Source organism: Gracilinanus agilis, chromosome 2 (genome assembly GCF_016433145.1).
Source record: "Gracilinanus agilis isolate LMUSP501 chromosome 2, AgileGrace, whole genome shotgun sequence".
Taxonomy (NCBI): domain Eukaryota; kingdom Metazoa; phylum Chordata; class Mammalia; order Didelphimorphia; family Didelphidae; genus Gracilinanus; species Gracilinanus agilis.
This window is the reverse complement of record NC_058131.1, coordinates 709,203,635-709,223,261: the sequence shown is the minus strand read 5'-3', so window position 1 is coordinate 709,223,261 and position 19,627 is coordinate 709,203,635. Positions and strand designations below refer to the sequence as shown.

The 19,627-nt window shown below is 47.3% G+C and overlaps 1 protein-coding gene across 1 annotated transcript in view; it reads right to left on the bottom strand.

Annotated features, from left to right (window-relative positions):
* The window catches only part of ANK3 (ankyrin 3), a 95,015-nt gene that overhangs the window by 21,571 nt on the left and 53,817 nt on the right, over nucleotides 1-19,627 (bottom strand). Inside the window, exons 12-14 of the mRNA XM_044660328.1 lie at nucleotides 19,207-19,411; nucleotides 16,631-16,712; nucleotides 2,409-2,483 (exon numbers count right to left, since the gene is read on the bottom strand). Of these exons, the coding sequence (XP_044516263.1) occupies nucleotides 2,409-2,483; nucleotides 16,631-16,712; nucleotides 19,207-19,411 (362 nt within the window). The remainder of the gene's footprint in view (nucleotides 1-2,408; nucleotides 2,484-16,630; nucleotides 16,713-19,206; nucleotides 19,412-19,627) is intronic.

The window sequence follows — 19,627 nt, the reverse complement described above, 5'->3', positions numbered from 1 at the left end:
ATAATAATAATGGTAACTCCTTTTTACCTGGTACTTACATGACCTGGTATACTTTACATTTATGGGATGTCCCAAAAGTCTTGGTCCCACTAAGACTCTTGGGATATTCTGTATTATAATCTGATCCTTAAAACAATCCTTGATATAGATGCTACTGCTGTCTTTCCTTTACAGATGAGGAAACCGAGTCTCAGAGAGGTTGTCTTGTCCAGAGGCACCCAGTTTGTAAATGGCTAAAGTGGGATTTGTACTCCAGTCTTCCTAACTTCCCAAACTATACACTATGCCAAAGGCTCTGTCTCAGTCTTGAAAACCTCATAGAATCTTCAATTCTGGAAAGGAACTCAAAGGTTATCCTCTGATCCCATCAGGTTTGACTGAAAACTTATTTTGTATCTTAATTATATTTATGATTATTTTGTATCTGAGGAAGGGGACGAGTGCAGAGATGGAACTTAAGGCAATAAGTGGCAAAGACGGAATTTAAACTTGGGTTCTCAGGACAAAGTCCAGGACTTTTCCTTATCCTGTCCTGCCTGTGTGAAATCGGCATGTCCATGAGCCGATTTCATCGAGGTGAGGCATTCCATTCACCGTTGTAAATCTGGACCCCTCGATGAACTAGCATGAGTTACTCTGGTCAAGAATGCCGCCATCTTGTGATGTTGGCATCACCATGGAGATGGGCCTCTCTGAAGTTAGTGAGGCTTCTCATGGATAAAAATCCAACAATCTATCACGAAACCTTTCTGGCCAGGCGGAGCATGCCTGGTTCTGTCCTCTTCTGGCCGAGTTTCTCGATCCCACTGCTATGAGCAGTGCTCATGCAGGGCCACTGCTGAATCATGGATCAATCTCGGTGTAAGGCTGCCTATAATTCACCGCCATTCCCTTTCCTGAATCCCTCTGGGCCAGATTTAACTAAGGAAGGGATCTTTAGAGTACCTCAACATAGCATTGGCAGGGACCTGGAAGAGGTTTAGCATTTCCAATCTGTGAAGATGTGGAAATTACGAGTCAGTCAAATAGATGAGTAAAGAGGTAATTACTGCCGAAAGTCATCAGAGGCAAATCTGAATGCAGTGGGCTGGCTTAGCCTGACTTGGCCTGGGAGTCAGCTCCTCTCCGCTGCCCGGAGGTCTAGCAAACAATCAATAAACACTCATTAAGCCGACTCTGAGGCACCTTGCACTTCCTTCCGTGCTCTCAGGTGTGTGTGTGTGTGAATATATGTATCTACACAACACATCCATTTATGAGTCCTGTGATTTCACGGGTGTCTAGATCTTCCTCTGCTCAGTTAAATGACTTACCCAGGATCCCACAGCCAGGATGTATCAGATGTGGGGGACAGGAACCCAGATTTTCCTCTCTCCACTACATCACAGGGTCTCTTACTCAGACAGACTGACGTAGACAGACTGACGTCCATGTGAGGCGGTAGTGGGGATCAGGTGTGGGGGGGTTAAGAGCACCCGAGGGGATAAAGAAAAGGCTCATGTGGGAGGAGGCATTTGGCCCTTGAAGGAAGCCAGCATATCTTCTTAGATTTTTTTTTTTTTTGGCTGATGACAGGTCAGGGTAAGGTTCAGGCTAAGCTCTCAGTAGATGTACACATTGGGAGGAGTAGGGTTAGGTAAACACGGCCATCAGGATATCTCCAGCAAACACTGCTCGCAGCATGCCGGTAACCCTGGGGTCTAGAAGGCCAGGCCAGAGGAGGACGAGACCAGTAATAACCTGCCTGGCTAGAAAGGCTCCGTGATAGACTCTTGGACCTTTTCCATTGAGAAGAACTCTTACCAACGGCGTGATGTCATCATCCCAAGATGGCGACATTCTTGAGCAGACTTGGGAGTCAGGAAAACTAGGTTTGAATCCTCCTCTACGGACTAGTCGGGTGAACTGGCACAAGTCTCTTAAACGTTCTCAGCCTGTTTCCTCATCTACAAAATGGGGAAAAGAATAGCATCCGCCTCTCAGAGCTGTTATGAGGATCAAATGAGATGACAATGAGGGCTTTTCCAGCCCTAAAATGCTATCCAGAGTGCTATATAAATTATATATCTGTATGTGCAACTTGGACTACATTCCAAAGTCCACTACATATATATTTTTATGCACATTTCTCCATCGTTGGCAACTGTTTTGCATTATCCAAGCCTCTTCCTCTTAAGTGGATGAACTGGTGATGCCACATCACAACAAACTCTTGTTTAAGAGGAAGTCTGCCTAATTAAAATTCCTCGATCCCCTACTCCTAAATTCCTAACTTTGCTATTGTTTCCTTTGTAGCTGACCTTAAAGACCATAGAACAACGCTCCGAATCGCTTCTCGCCTGCTCCGATTTGTAGAGGGCAAGAGAGGCGGGTTTACCGATCTTTCCTTAGAGGTGGGCAAGACTCACCTGTCCAGCTCAGCCCCAGGTGATCAGCCACAATGGCCATCCTGATATCTGTCCGTTCGCATGGACTTTGTGGACCTGCGATGTACAATTTCTTAGTTAAAATACTTATAGAGAAAGACATCATGTTGGAAAATTGTGCTTTAGAAGTACTTGGGTTTTACAGAGGGGCTATTGCTGAAACTCAAATGTATCCTAATTACCTACACAAAAATCTTTTTTTTTTTTTTCTTTTAAATTTGAACTTTTTGACATACTTGGTTATGTTTCCACCTGCGTAAGGCCAAGTGTCCGACTAAAATGGATGTTTTTGTGTAATGGAGTTAAACATGCTGATGATGAGCTCGCTACAAACGGTTACGGCAATTCTAGTCCTCGTATTGGTGAAGACACTAACGTGTTGCTGCTCTCCTGGGACGGAGAGCCCAATGTAAAGGGAACCGTTCAAGCGTTGGATGACACCAATGGGTTTCAGCATGCTTCCCTAGCTGTCTACGGTGTAGCGTTTGTTCAGAAAGGAAGAAAGAAGATTCTAGAAGACAGCACAGACAGATGACAATGACAGAATGAACACTACAGTTAAGTCACTCCACAGGCAATCACGACAGGTCATGCACTAGCATCAACAAGTGGGAAAGTTTTACAGACTAGGCTGGATCTCCAGGACGAGAGCCAAAAGCGCTCCAGAAACCTGACTGCCTTCATCCTCACCAGTCCTCCTACTGCTCCTTCTCTCACTGCCGGCCTTTCCATTCTTTGATTTTAAGGACGCTGCCTCTTTTCTCTTAGCTCTAGCGGACTTCGGTGTAATGGGAGGTGGGCAAACCCGAGCCACTTCTGAGGATGATGTGTTTCTGGACGTACTGTCTTCGTCATCGGACCCCTCGGGCTGCGTCTTTTTGTCTTCCTCAGACAGGCGGTCCACGAGCTTTAGCGTCTCACCACTAATTCCCTTAAAATATTCAATCGAATGTTTACACACTTCCCTGAGCTGGGTTTTCCTCACTTTCACTGCGGTAGTGGCCACACAGGCAGATCTTACCTTTACTGGCAATTTGGAAGGAATCTGTTTGATCTTGCCTTTTTCTAGCGGGCCTTGCTTTGGCTTGGCGCCCGTTTCTCGGACTACGGCTAGGCTCTCTCTGTGGGGGTTTTTGATCGGAATCCTGGACCTTATTTCTAGACACGGAGAAGAGTTAAGGGTTTGGGCTCTCTCGGGCTTACTACCTTGCCTTATTTTACTCACTGCCTTGTTTGGAACCTGCTTTGGCGGGAAGGCATCTCTGGAGGAGGTGGCCTTTATGGGAAGTTTGGATTTTGGCCTAAGCCCTACCGATTCTTTTCTCTTTTTCTGTTCTTCAGGTACTTTCTGCGTCTCTTTTAGACAGTGTCCTTGCAATGCCCCTAAAGAGCTTTTCACTGGGTTAGCTTTCTCAGTGGTACAAGTGCTTATGGAATGGTCTGGGAGGACTACGTTAGTGGCAATATTATCTGTCTGCAAAGTGGACGGATCCAAATTGTTGTTGTTATTAAAATTATCTTTTTGAAAATCATGCTTTTCTTTTGGCCTAAAGTCTCTCTGGCTCCCTGCTGCACTCGGAATCACTGTTACGGGTTCATTGTCTAAGCCCTGACCACTGGAAAGCATAGCTTCTACTTTCTCTGTCCCTTCTCCGGGGCCATCTTTCTTCATGGTCATGGTGGAAGCGGAAATTCCCATTTTGATCGGCGTGCGCAGCTTGGGATCGACTTTGGAAGCGGTGGCCACTGCCGGCGGCTTCTCCGGTGGGCTACTACTGGCTGCTGCCTCCTGACACTCTCCACCGGGCTGAATGGCGGGTTTGTGTTCCGCTGCGGCTGCCTCTACTTTTCTCTCTAGGTCTGTTTCTACTGTGGTGTCCCCTGCCTGTGGCTGTGTGGTGGCAGTGCCCATGGTCTTATCCCCTTCCCCCTTGTCCCCTGACTTCCCTTCAGAAGTATGCTCACCAATCTGGAAAAATTGGAGCCTCTCTTCAACAAAATCCCTCTTGCTCATGTCAATAGCGCCACTGCGGGTCATCTCAAACATCTTTCCTTCGTGAAATGGGAAGGGGTTGGGTTCACTAGTTGGGGTACTTTCATCGGTTGGCGTTCTGGCTGGGGTGGTATCGGGGGTCGTGGCTTGAGAGCGGTCCTCTACCGCCAGACCGAATGGCTTGGATTCGTCTTCCCTGGACTTTGTCTCAAAGACTTCATCGTCCCCTCGGTTATTAGACCAAGGATCGAAATCTAGACTTTTGGTGGCTACTGTCTTGAAAGGGGTGGCGAATTCTTCATCTACCTTGTAGCTGAAATAGGTGTCTGGGAACACGGATCTATCGGGATGCCTGCCTTCCAGGGTGAAAAACTGGGTCCCTGACTTGTGCTCCGCTTTCTCGGGGGTCTTTTCCGAGGCGGAGCCTTTGGAGAGCGGCTTTTCTTCCTCGGGCCCTACCTTGCCCTCCTCCTCCTCGATCACCTCGAGCTTACTTTGACTAAAAGAGCGGTCGGCCGGCTTTAAGATACCCTCCGTGTTCCACACGTCTTTTTTTATTTCGACCGTCTGACTGGGGAGCTTCGAGTCGCTCTCCGTAAGGCCGTCGTCTTCGTCCTGCAGGTCGTAGCCGTCGAGAGAATCGATTTCGGTCGCGTCCGTGTCGTGAGAGAATTCCGCCGTGGTGGCTATGGAGCACTCGGTGACGGACTGGTCGTTGTTCCCATTCTGGGCTCCCTCGTTCTGGGGCGAGTCGAGGCCGACGTCGAGCTCGCCGTCCTTTCTAGGGCCGTTACTTCCCGACTCTCTCGCGGCGGGCGCCTTTTCGCAACTCCTGGGTTTGGGAGCCTCTTTCTGATCGTCTTCGACATCCTTTAACTTGAAAGTGTACTTTTTTATCGGGACCGGTTGGTAGACGGACTCGTCATCGCTAGAGTCACTGACGTCCGCCCCGGGGGGAACCGGAGAGGGGGGCTGCACCCGGATGACGGGCTCGGCCAGCTGGTATTTGTCATGCTCATCCTGGAGGCTGACTTCGGTCATTTCTACCTCCCTCTCGGGTGAATAAGGAGGCTTCTTATCTGGCTCTGCCTGGTCCGCGTCCAGTGGCGGGGGAGGCGGAAACTCAATATAGGCGACTCTGTTACCTTTGGATCTTTTGGGAGAGTCTTTGCTCAGAGGGCTGGACATTTCTAGGTCAATGGCTGCCATTTGTTTTAGGGAAGTAGATTTAACCTGCTCTTCCTCCTCTGACTCCTCGGAAACCTCAGGGATGGGGCTGGGTTTGCCTGGTATATAAGCTATAAGTGAGTCGGGGGTCTTAGAAGTAAATTCGTAACTCACTTCCTCCGAGCTGGGGGTTTCTGGGGTCAAAGGGCTCTTCCCAGAGCTGTCCAAGAAGGACACCTGCTCTAGAGTGTCATCTTCCGGGCTCCCTTGGGGGGAGGGGGGCTGCTTTTGCTGTCTGGTGGTATAGAAGGCCCCTCTGGTCTCCTGGACTGTTTTACACTCCTGACTTACAATTCTCTTTACGCTCCCTTGGTGGACTTCCTTTTCGTATTGTTTTCCTACTTGGACAAAGCTAACATACACGGGCAGAGTCTTTATTTCCTTCCCTCCCTCTGTCTCCGCTAATGGTGCCGCCTTTGCCAATGCATCCATGGGACTGTGGTCAAATAACTCACTGGAGGGAGACTCCTTGCCTGGGCTAAACTCTAAGGAATCGGGAGATTTGGTAGGAGAGGTCTCGGTTTCCTCCAGGGGAGGACACAGCCCTACGTAACTCTGGTGCTTGGAGATTTTGCTGATCTCGGAATAAGTGACCTTTTCCTCTTCTACAGAATTGAGCTGATGGGTCTCAAGTGTCTCTTTACTCAAACTGGGTTGGGGCGATTTGGGGGACAGTTCGTATTGGGGGAATTTGGACGGGTCACAGAAACCATCGGGAATGGCAGAGGATGATAACATTTTCCTCTCCTCGGCAATTCGGACGGGGATGTGTGACACGGCCGTGCCTTCGCCTCTCTGGGGTGCCTGGTCACCAGTTTCAGGGGTGCGCCCCCCTTCTTTAACCACAAACTCCCTATACAAAACCTTTTTGGATGGAGATTTTACAGTCACTTCCTTAATTTCGGAGTGAGCTCCATTCGTTAACACCTGGTGTTCTCTCTCAGACACAGAGATCGACTCGCTCTTTGAGTCGAGACCCTGATTCTCGGGGCGGTCAACGTGATTTTCTTGTACATCGTGAACAAGGACATGTGAGAGTTTTTCTTTCTGCGCCTTATGGTTAGTAGCCCCTGAGCTTTCCCACGTTCTAAAAATCTTTTTGTCCCACGGTCCCTTAGTGGCCAGGTCTGAGCTCACGCTATACGCCAAGTCTTTGGGCTGCTGCTGCTCAGAATAGCGTTCGGGCACCGGCTTACTGGACATTTCAGTTCTCGGTTTCTCGCCCTCGGCAGAGCCGGCCTCGCCTACGACCCTTTCCCCGTGGGGGGGCGGCTCTCTTTTCGAGGCCGGGAGTTCCCTCTGCAAAGATGCGCTCGGCTCTGCGGCCCTCTGCGGCTTTTCTCTACTGTACGCCTGGTGAATGGGGAGCTTGCTTTCCTGGATTTTTTTAATCGGGATTTTGGATGGGCCGTCCAGCTTTTTTTCTTCTTGAGATGCATCTTTGCCTTTTGGATGGATGCTCTGTTCGAATTTTAAACGGATGGAACTGAGTTTGGATTGTTTGAGCTGGAAGCCGCCCTCGGCAGCTTTGCTCTGGGAAATACCTCCTCCTCCTCCTCTGGGTTCCCCTGTCGGGGTGCCATCCTCGGTCGGTTTGGACAGGAGCTTCCGCTCAGGGCTGCTGGGCAGACTGGCGGCTCTTCTCTCCTCGGCCTTAGGGAAGCCCTTGCCGTCGCGCCCCGGCTGCCTGGCTTTGCCCCAGTCGTCGCCGGCCGTCGACGCCTCGGTCGGCGGTAACTTCTCGGGGCTGCTGCTGGCCGAGCTCTGGGAGGAGTGGGCCTCCTTGCCGTTCTGGGGCCGAGCCTTTTTCTCGGGAGACTGCAGCTCGTCATTCAGCTTTTCTGTTTTGTCACGGAAAAACTGGGACACCTCCGTCAGTTTCTCTTCTGCCTCCTTAACGGTCCTGTCCACCCTGTCTTCATATAGCAACTTTTCTCTACCTCTGTCTAATCTGTCCTCAGTAAAGCGCATCCACATGGCATGTTTGGGGCTACTAACATCTCCCGTGTAGTGTAAGACTGTCACTTTATCAAAATGCTCATCTTTGGACACTTTCCCTAGACCATTTTCAGAAACATCTTTATAGATTTTGGAGAGAATCTCCCTTTTGGGGGCAGGGGCTACTTTGTCCCTGGATCGCTTATCAGACCCCTGTAACTCCACACTAAGGGGTACAGCGTGGTCTGTAACCGACTCCTCAGTGTCAGAGTGAGACACATCTAGCTTTTCTGAAAGGAGCATTTTCTCAGCAAACCTGTAAGACTCCCCTCTTAGTTCTGACAACTCATCATCATGGTATTCTATCGAGTGCTGACTCAAAAGCTTCAACGTTTTGTACGAGTCATCAGACATGAGTTGGGCAGAACTAGGGCGGCTGTCTTCTTCCTGGGACACGGGAGTGTTTACTCTCGAAGACTCTAGGTAGGAAGGCAGGGACTCTTCCGCGGTCAGCTCCTCTTCCTCTGGCGGGCCCTGCTCCTCTGAACCGGGGAAAGCCTCCTGTTTCTCAGGCAGAAACTCTTTTAGGTTAATATCGCCCCGACATAAGTCTTTCTGATACACAAACATTTCCTTTTCGGGATGCTTTTTGGTCTCTCTAATAATGACTTCAGTGGGTTCGGCTTGGTTACCTTTTTCGATGTGGACCTCTATTATACGCTCCAGTTTGGGTTTCATTGGGCTGTCCCTCTCTGCATGCTGGGCGGGGGTCTCAGCAGCAGACTTGTGCACGTCCGGTGACACGGCGGACTTATGCTCAAACAGACCTGCCAGTTCCTTGGACGGGTCCCGTCCGGACTGAAAGGCTTTCATGATGTCGTGGACGGACATGGTTTCCTCGATCCTCTCCGAGCTGCCTTCGCTGCCCGGCGGCGAGTGGTACACCATGCGCGTGGTGGTGGTGATGTGGGTTTCCTCTTTGACGCGGACGCCCTTGCCCGTGGCCCGGCTACGGTCCTCCTCTTCCCCGTTGGCCTTCATCTGAAAGACTTTGACCTTCTCTTTGATGCTAGACGTGCTCGGCTTCGGCTCCAGCTCCACGAAGGGCGGCGAGGGTTTGGGCGAGAGGGGCCTCTCCGGGGCCTCGGCGATCTCTCCCGAAGAAGGCTCGTAGCTACGGATCACGTGAACCACCTCGGTCCTCGTCTCCGTGATGACCGGCGGGATGGGGACTTCGTGGAAGAGGGGCTTGGGCCCCGTGCTCTCGGCGCTCTGCGGCGCTGACGGCGTCTTCTCGCTCCTCGTCTCGAAGCCGCTGTCCGACAAGGGGCTTTTATCTTGGTCGTGCTGAGAGAAATCGTCGGGAGACTCCAAAATCGTGTCGGTTCCGTAGAAGGAATCTGCAATTTTGCACAATTCTTTTTCTGAGGTGGACGGCCTCATGGAGGCCGGAGGCATCTTAAGTTTGTGCTCCTGCAAAGCGATGGCTGGCTTTAAAATTCTTTTCTGCCTCTCTTCGCCATCTTTCTTTGCGTCCTCCAGCTTGTACTTTAAGTTCGTTAAGGAGCTACTCCCAATATCGTTTGTCAAGTAATCGATGACTTTGGTCAAGTTGTAATCCTTTTCGGACATAGTTTTTGCTTTTATCTGGACCTTCTCCGGTGTGGACGCGAGAGGGCACGGAGAAGCTTGCTGTCTCGCTTCCTTTATTTCTTCCGAACTAAACTCTGTCCAGTCCTCTTCGGGGGAGTGTCCTTTGTCATTTTTGGGGACTACGGATGCCCCTTTGCTCTCTACGCACACATCCTTCTTGAGAATCTCGCTAACTTTGACTAAGTCTTCCTTGACTTTCTCCACGATCTTAAAGGGCTCTTCGTCATCGATTCTCCCCTCTTTGGTCGGTTCCGGCTGGAATGGCTTTTCCTCGGCCACGTCGGTCTGCAGGATGGCGGTCATCCTTATCAGGTCCTCTTTCATCTCGGCGACATCTTTCAGTATCTCCTGGCTTGACGACAAAGACGACGGCGTGGACAGTTTAAGGGCTGAGGGCGCGAGGAACAAGGATGACTTAATCGGGGAAGACGCCCGATTGAAGTGGGGCTGAGGACGCGTCTCTGGGGTCAGCGTTTTAATGGGCGACAAGAGGGCGGCCGCGGATTTCGTCATGGAGGTGGAGTCCGGAAGCTTCTTCAGCGCCGGCTCCGACAAAACGTTGACGACAGAGTAGACGGGCACAGTGATTGTGGAGGAAGTCACGGATGAGGTAGTTGCGGAGAGCGAGGAGCCCAGGGATGTGTAGAGCGCGCTCACAGACGGGGTTCTCATAGACTGAAAAGCAGACGGCGCTGAAGACACGAAGGACCTGAGTGGGGAAAAGGGCGTGGCGCTCGCCGTAGAAAACACTTTCTCGACCGTATCGGCGGCCGCGCTGACGCCGCAGATAATGGAGTTTGTGGCTGCGGAGATTTTCTCTTGTAGCGTGGCAGTGGCTGAAGCTTTGGCTCCGTTAATTAAAGCCGAAGAGGACGGATATTTCAGAGGCGAAATAGAGCCATTAACTAACGCTACCTCTGCGTGCCCGGTCATATGTTTCACAGGAGAAGAGAGAGAAGAGGCCACCATCACTTTGGTGGAGGAAACAGCATCGACTGCCGATTTGGCGGGAGACACCACGGACTTTAAAGGGGAAGACACCAGTGGTGCTGCGGATGTGATGATAGACTTAAAGGGCAAGGTTGAAGTATACATATTAATGTTGGACTTAGGGGATGCTGGGGGTGTCATGGTAATGGATGACCTCTCCAAAAGGGAGCCGGCCGTGGTCACCGGGGCGGTCCGAGAGGAAAATGCTGAACTGGACGCCAGCCCTTTTAGAGGCGTGAGAGCGGCCTCGGTTATGGTGGGAGTTCTAACGAGTGACCCAGAAGAGACTTGGATATTGTAGGGAGGCTGGGAGACAACTGTTTTTATTGGTGAAGAGACTGTCCGGAAGGATCTAATTGGAGATGCCACATCGCTAATGGATTTAACTGAAGAAGTCGTTGAAGCGCCTAAGGTGGATTTGATTGGAGAAGGAGAAGAAACAGACCATATTGACTTTAATGGAGAAGCTGATGGAGTGTTAGAAGAAGAATTGGACAAGGAAGTCAAGCCTGACTTGGTTTGTCCGGGCACTGTCATTGGAGCTGTCGTCCAGGACTGATAGGGTCTCGTAGAAAAGAATGACTTGTATGAGGAACAAGTGACGGGTAGGGATCTCGTGGTTCCTGCACTCCGTTCAACTGTTTCTTAAATTTTAAAATCAAAATCAAACATAAAAATCAACAAAAATGGTTGAAAAACAGAGAGACCAGAGAAGAAAATTGGTCAGTAAATTTGTAAATATTATGAAAGCAAGTACAATTGTTTGTATGATTCAGAATGGGAAAGGCAAAAGAATAACTGAAAAAGAACAAGAACAAAAAAGTTTCATGGATTCGTAACTGAGTCAAAGTAAAAAATATCGAAATATATAAAAGTGAGGAGCGATGATGAGAAATCAAAGACAGAAAGCACGCAGCAACCAAATGTGCCAACAATGGAAAACAGAAAACCCAAAGAAAAGGATCCATGGATGAGAAAAATAACCAGAACCCAAAATTCTTCTCTTACTTCCTATTGACTTTCTCATGGGCTAGTTTTGAAATCACCCTAGTGGTTCCGTTTTGCCTGTATGTTTGTGCAACCAAACGATTATCGTTTTAGTAATTTACAATGTCCTCCCTTTGGCACCTTTTAGCGGCATAGATTGCACCTATTTAAAACAATATAAACTCGGGTAGGTTGACAGAAGTATCTAGAAAACTTTGTCAGAAGCCACTCAAAGCCTACTTCATGCAGAACCCAAAATCTCTTAAGTGACAGGCAACTGATATGCAAACTTGTGAAGCCACTGGAATTCCAATCTTTTTCTCCCATGCACAACTCGGTTACGCTTCACACTCATAAAGCCAATAAGAGCAAGAAAGTTTCTGAGTCGGAATTTAAAAAGAAAAAAAAAAAAAAAAAGAAAAGGAATTCTTTGCATCTGATTTTTTTTTCCATGCAGTATATTCCTTTTATTTGGATAAAATAAATAAACATAAAGGGAAAAAAAAAGAAATATGAAATGGCTTAAAGAGCAGGTGTCACACATGACAAATGGAAAAAAAATATGATTCGTGGTGAACGTAAGCAAGCAAAGCAACCAAAAATATCAGTGTCATGCACGGTATATCATGTCAAAAACAAGCAAAAATGGGAAATCGTTAATATGCCAGATTATATGCATCATATATACACTCAAAAATATTCCACAGGAGGCATTTTAGAAGAAGAGTACACTTTTTCCATGAAAGGTGGTGTCTTGGTACCTTTTGAGATTTCTCGTAAATCCGGTAGCTAATATTGTCCATTAAGGGATTTCTTCAACCCATCTCTAAGGCCATCCTCATCACCCCAGAGTTCACCTAAGAGAGCTGCCTTAACACTAGTGTTGTTGTTATTCGGGTAATCCTTCCCTTGGAATTCTCAAAAGGTATCATGGGGGAAATACAAAAGCCACAAAGGTTCGGGGTCCGTTTTCAACATTTTTTAATCACCTACAGCAGGTACAGCGTACTTCCTTGTCCACCCTCCGCCCCCACCAGATCTAGCAGTTGCAAAGGCAGTAAATCACTCTAGAACATTTCCTTGGTTCCCAGACTGTCCGGCCAAGATGTCTGAAGAACTATGGCCCGTGGGAGCGAGGCCGACACCACTGGTCTTCTGGCAAGGGGGCCGAAATGCCCCTAGCAGTGAAGTCGGGGAGTCCCCGAAGGTCAAGATTGACCAAGCCCCCCGCCTTTCTACGACTACAGAGGGGGCCCTCGGACCGAGATCACAACCAAGACGTGAGTCAGCTGTCAAGGAGTCAGCGTTCTAGTTCAAAGTTCACAAGAGTCTCACTTCCAAAAAACACCAGTTCAGAATAATATGGAAATGCGAAGGGCAAGCGGAAGACTCCTCCTCTCTTTACGCTCCTCTTCATGGCGTGCCCGTGTCAATCAATGCTACAATCCACTTCTTGGATTAGCAGCTATTCCCACAAGGGTGAAGATGTTCATTCCTAGTGTACATTTAAATTCAAATATTCAGAAGACATCCTTTCCGGGGCTCTCATCTTAATTTTAAGAAAGCTGGAAGAACTAGGGGAGACTCGACTCTAGAATGGGGCCCCCTAACACTGGTGTGATACTCCCACGAATGCATCTACCAGTTCTCTGGGAAATGCAGTGAGCTAGTGGGAAGGGCATCGTGTGCCATAAATACAAAGATGTTGGGGTTCAAAGGTGCAGGGACCATTTGGGGAGTTCTGTGGATCCTAAATCGTTAGACACTGCTTCTCGGAAGTCGTCTCGTTTGTGGAAACGCTAGAGACAGGCAATGTGTTTTTTGTTACAAATATTTCTGCTTTGGAAGATAAAGAAGTCCCGAAAACAATTTCTTGCTTCTTACTTTCTTCAAAAGAAAATAGCATATGATCGTGGGGTAGAATGGTTAGAGCATAGTGAGAAAACCTGCTTTGGGGTCCAAGCACTGTCATGAATCGGCTGGGGCACCTCTTTCTAGAAGGATGGTTTTTTTTAATTGGTACAATAAGGCAGTTGGGCAAGTCGCTATCTAAGGTACCTTCCTACTCTAATATTCTATATTCTAGCATCCCTTCTAGCCTCCACAGTCTAAACTCCAGAGTCCCTTCTGATTCTGTCATTCTATATTCCAAGGTTGTGTCCAACTCTGAATTCTGTTCTCATGGCCCTCCCAGCCCTGACATTCCTTTTTCTTCTTTTCTTTGACCCTTATCTTAGAATCAATATTATATATCGGTTCCAAGGTAGAAGGATGATAAGGGTTAGGCAACTGGGAGGAAGTGACTTGCCCAGGGTCACCCAGCTAGGAAATGTCTGAGGTCACATTTGAACCCAGAACCTCCCAATTCTAGGCTTGGTTCTCTGTTCACTGGACCATCTTGCTGTCCCAGTCAGCCCTGACATTCTATACTCTAAGGGTCCTCCCAGCCCTTCTAGTCTGTCTCCTTGGGTCCTTTCCAGCTCTGACAACATCCATTCTAAGGTTCTTTCTGCCTCTGACAAATTATACTCTGAGGCCCCTCCCAGCTCTGCCTTTCTTTATTCCAAAGCCTCCTCCAAATCTAACAGCCTAAAGGCTCTAAGACTGGTAAGACGGTCTTCGAATCCATGGGTATTTGGAACAAAAGGAGAATCTGGTCCTCCAGTCAGTCTGCGGGAGCAGTAGGGAGCTCAGGGGCTTGGAGGTTTCCCAGCTCTGCCACTTCCTTCCAGTGTGATTTTGGGCAAGTGAATTCGCCTTTCTGGCTTTTTGTTTCCTGATCTGAAAAAGGAGTGCGGCCTTGAAGGCCCACCCTTCCAGCTCTAGGGCCATGATTCCATCTAGGCAGGTCCGCTTTCTTTTCCTTTGGCTCCGCCTCACCCACCTTTTCTCCATCCCTCCGTTAGTAACTCTTTCACTATTCTATCGACACACACGCCACTAATGGCTTCTTTTTCATGAGGGGAGAGGAAGAGGCTCTGAATATTTTAGACAGAGCTAAACACCAGGACGGGCACTTCCTAGCAGGGGTGAGTGGTGGGAAAATAGCAGTAGATAATTCTGGCTACCTCGAGATTCTGTGCCTGGGGATTCTGTGCTCCACGTCCACTGGGGTCTCGCTCTATATTATCCAAGAAAGAGCTGAAAACCCTAGAGATGTTGCTTGGGGGCTACTGCCTAGGGACCCGGTCAGTGCCGTCACTATACATGGCTTAAGAGGGAAACGAAAAAGCGAGTGGAATTTCCCCAAATAATCGTCGTTGCATTGATGATTCCTGGTAGTATGTGAACAGCTACACACTATGGAGTAGAGCGGGATCAATTCTAAAGCTCAGAGAATTGAGAGCTTGTCAGGAAATGGGGAACGGGGTGCACTTTCTCTAAAAAAAATGAGGTCCCCAAATTCTGGTCCTCCCTTCTCTGTCCTTGACTGTGGAGGACTTCCTTCCTAAAAGGAAGCCCCAAACTCCAGGACGACACGAGTGGACCCCTTGAACTGAGACGCTGGAGGCCATTTTTTGGGGGGGTTTCAGAAAAAAAATCTCAATCAAACCACTTGGCTGTCTTGCCTGGCCTCTCTCCAAGCTGGAGGATCTGCCATTCCTCTGGAGTCGCTCACTTTTATTTAAGAAGACTATTTCTGTCCCATGCCAGGTCTAGACCTGTGATTTCACCTGACAGGGAATTCTGAGGAAACTCCACCAATGCAGAGGGGCGTACCTCGGAGTCTTGGGGTTTCTTGAGAGGTTAGGCATCTTGCCCAGGTCACCCACCAAGGATGTGGCAGAGATGGGACACCGAGGCCTGTTCTCTAGCCATGGTGTATCCACAGCGCCTATTGGTATGTAGCCATTATCATCACTCAGGAAACTCCATGACTTCAGGGATTCTTTTATCTCGGCTCTGTGTCCCTCCTCTCACTTATCTAAACCCCCAGCTCTAGCACAGAATTCTGCACATGGAATTTGATATTTGTGCAATTTGATTTGCCATACACTTTTTTTTTTTAAACCTTTACCTTCCATTTTAGAATGAAATTGGTTCTGAGGCAGAAGAGTGCTAAGGGCTAGGCCATGGAGGTTAAGTGACTTGCCCAAGGTCACACAGCTAGGAAGTGTCTGAGTCTAGATTGGAATCTATTCCTAGGCCTGGCTCTCTATCCACTGAGCCCCCTAGCTCTTACCCTGCCATATACTTCTAACTACTTTTCATGCAAAGTTAATCTCCCCAATCAGTTTGTAAGATCCTCGACATCAGGGATCTTATTATATACTTCATCCCTTTAATACGAGCCCTAAAGACTCCGTCCAGTTATAAACATTAGCGGTAGGATTTGGGGCAAATCAGCTGCCTTCAATGGGTTTCCATTTTCCTCTCAATAAAATATTGGACTATGCGATCTTCAAGGTACCGTCCAGCTCTAATAGTCTGCGTGGCTGTGAGTGGGTGTGGAATAAATATTTAATAGACTGAGCCAATCAAATCAGCCCCTTCTGTAAGAAGTGAGTGCAAAGGGACCATTAGCCCCATCGTTTAATTAGAACCGAATTCTGCACCCACTAATGGGTTTACTGGCTGGTTGGGCGAGCTCTCTCTATGTGAGTCTAGCAATGAACGGTGGTGGAAGGCGTCTAAGGACCACGGAGAGCCCCCCAAAGGGCTCAGGATTACTCTACAAAGATGACAGATGGCCAAAGAGACCGATGATGTTGTTGGTGTGGAAGGAAAGCTCCATCTTGAAAATGCATTGGAAGGTTAGATGACAAAGGAAGGAAAGCTAACTTTCAGGGAAGAAAAACAACTTAGCAGATTCGACAGGGAACAGCCAGGGAACTCATATTCTTGAAAGGAGAGGAAAATGGAAAGTAAAGAGCTAGAGGATATGGAAGACCGTAGAGAAGAAGATCAATAAAGAGGAAGAAAGACGAAGAACAAACTAAGACCGATCTAGGAAGCAAGAAGATGCTACACAGCTACACATGACTATTTTGAATGCATTTCAAGTCCGTATCGGAGAATAAATAAAAACGATCCTCGATCATCATCGTTTAGCACCTCTGAGGTCCTTTTGAGTACCGGATCTAGGATTCTATGCACAAACTGGGATGAGATTGGGAAGATTTGATCGAGATAAAAGAAGGATTCTTTTGAAGGGAAGAATGGTTCACAATGACCCCTTTTAAAATCTGACTTTAGAGCAATGAACTAGCTCCGTTCTCCCCATCCTCCCCTATCCCAACCCAACCCAAAACTCTTCTAGCAAAGAGTTTACAATTTATCCAAGGATTTTTCCTTCAGAAAATTTCTCATTAATTTTGTGTTTCCAGATGACACCAAGAATTCAAAGAATATAGAAAAAATGTCTCTTCTTATAAAAACTCGTATATATTATTAGTAAATATGTTAGGAAACTCACTCATTCCAGGCTCAGTCAAGTAGCTATAGCGCTTACGTAGGGCCATAGATGCGAAACTCTGGCGACGGTCGGCTTTCTCCGTCTGCAAAAAAAAAAGAAAAAGTAAAAAGTCGATTTTTCCTCTTCCATTGGATTTCTTTGCGGCATTTGCAAAGCATTGAAAAGTGCTAACGATGACGTCACTTAATATAATGTTCGGCTCTATGTTTCCTCTCTCTGTAATATCTAGCAAGACCCCCCCCAAAGAATCCTCCTCCTCCACCCCGTTCCCAACGAGCCCTGCTAGTCAGGGAGCGAGGCACTGACACGGGACACTACGAGGAATTACGAAGAGACATAAAACATTAAAGACTCCATCTTAGGCTGAGGAGTATCTTTTCAAACTCAGTGAGTCCTAACGGCACATAAGCCACAAGGTCAACCCACTCTAAATGACTACGAGAACAGACAGGTAAATCGAGGCACGGGAGAAGTTAGTTCTTGGCTTGTTCTTGCATTCAGTAGGATGCAAATTGGAACAAATTCTGCTATTTTTATGAGGAATAACATCCGTTGTGTCTTAGTCATTGGCTGTTGTCATTTATGCTTCGGGTTAAGTGTTTGCTATTTTGGAAAAAATGTTCTCTCTCCCCATTTTGTAAAATAATCGAAGCCTTATAAATTCATGTTACCTAAAAATGAATGATTGAACTGGGAAAAACAGGTAAGACATACGTGTACATGTATGTATGAGCTAAATAGAGGTCTGTTGTATTTATTACACTAAACTATCACGTAATTTGGGGAGAGCTACAAGAACAGTGAACTCAAAACCCACACCTGGGACGTGGGGAGGGTGGCATCTGCTAGATCTCTGAACATACATACATACACACGGATGCACACACAGGTAGGTTGGCAGTCTTTAGCTAGACCAGTGATCTCATGGGAAGAACCAATTCCACAAGGAAAAGTGACTTGGCCTGGGTCACACTAGCAGAGAGCTAAGAGCAGTGGACTTCGACCTCATTCTGACTTAGGCTCTCTTGGTTTTCTTTTATGATGTGTGCGTGTGTGTGTGTGTGTGTGTGTGTGTACATATATATATATATATATTTACACATATATACACAAATAAATCAATGTATATTTGTGTTCGTGTAAATAGATGTGAGTCTATAGAGATACACGTTGATGTGTGGGTATCGCCATATCACTATCCTCATGTGGCATATCTACCTCTAAAATACATATATAAATATATGCAGGGTAAAGCGATTTTATACACTAATAGATTGGAAAGGGATCTTAGAGATCACCCGGTCTAAACCCCTCATTTTACAGATAAGGAAACTGAGGTCGAGAGAAGGGAAGTGCTTTTCCTAAGCCCTGGTCCATCGCTCCCAAACTGCGACTGCTTCTATGTTGGATGGAAAATGCTCTTTATCAACAGCCAGTGAAGAAACACAAAGGGCTCTAGTAGGGAAATCTAGAATTTGGGGAATGGCGACTCCATTCCTTACCCCCGTCCCCCAATGAATTCTCCTCTCTTTATGCTGTCCTGAGGACTAGGCTAACGTGCTAGAAATCTAGCTGACAATGCACATGAGAAAATAGTCATATTAGAAATTTCACGTTTTCAAAATATGTGATCTCCTTTTCCTTTTTTGAGCCCTCAGTGTAAATGGGCTAAAACAGTCTTTTTTTTTTTCTTTAAATTTTTAGAAACAATATTAAGTATTGGTTCCAAGGCAGAAGAGTGGTTAATGGGGGTTAAGTGACTTGCCCAGGGTCACACAGCTAAGCTGTGTCTGAGGCCACATTTGAACCCAGGTCCTCCCATCTTTAGACTTGGGTCTCTATCTAGTGAGCCACCTAGCTGCCCCCTAGTGGTTTTTTTTTTTAAATAAAATTCCCCCAAATCACATTTTTGCAAAAGAGAATAATTTTGGAAATATTCATATAATTTTCTGTCTGTAAACTACAAGGTCAGGCCAAAAAGACACAACCCTAGTCCCTCCTTGATCCTATCCCCCCCTCCTTTGGCTTTCTGGTGCTTTCTTTAAGTAGTTTTCAATTCTATTCTACTTCTGATAAAATAAAAACAGAAGTGGTCATATTACCTCATCATCTGGATCTGACTCTGTTTCCTTTGGGTCCCAAGATGCATTGCAGAGACAAGGAATATTATAATGGGCAGCAGGGAAAAGAATATCAGGATATGAAAAGGACTGAGTAGGGAGCACAAAAGGCAAGCTGATTTAGAAAGCAAAGCAAAATCCAAGGTAAGCCAACACCGAGAAACTAGAAAGCGCACACCCACAGCAAATGAACTCGGACATTTCTAGAAGCATAAACAAAAGCCTGAGCCACACACAGAGGACGAGGGCAAAACAACCACCGGAAACGGACACCACAGTCACAAGAGTCAAAGCCTTTCTCCACACACAGACTGACCGAACGGAGTTAGGGTCGCTTTAATCACGGTACCAAGCATTCATTCCACGGCTAACGTGTCACGGTCCTACTTCCTCAAGACGGGCAGGGGGTGGCGGGAGGGGTGGGGAAGTGGCGTGAAGCGAAGCGGGAAGAGATACCTTTTTATGGGCTGGAAGGGTAATATTTAAGTTGCAAACAGCTGTTTGTGGCAGTCCTTTCGTCGTCTTTGGTTCTTTCAGAAATGACAAACGGCCGCAGGGCTCTTGACTCGTGTCTCTGATCTGGAAGGATGTGGGTGGGAGACAGTTAATGGACAGACGGATATTTAGCAGGGTGGACCCGTCCAGAGCGCAGGGAAGCGTGCTGGGTTTGCAAAGTTCTCAGGAAAGGCTCCCCCCACCCTTTTTTAAAAAAGTGGAATAAAAGGTGGTAATGACAAAATATCAATTAAGATGGACTTGTATAAAAGTCCACGAGATCGAGAACATCCGAATACCCACCCAGCCACCAAATTGATTATCTTGGGCCAAGATATAGATTCATTTATATATATATATATATATATATATATATATATAT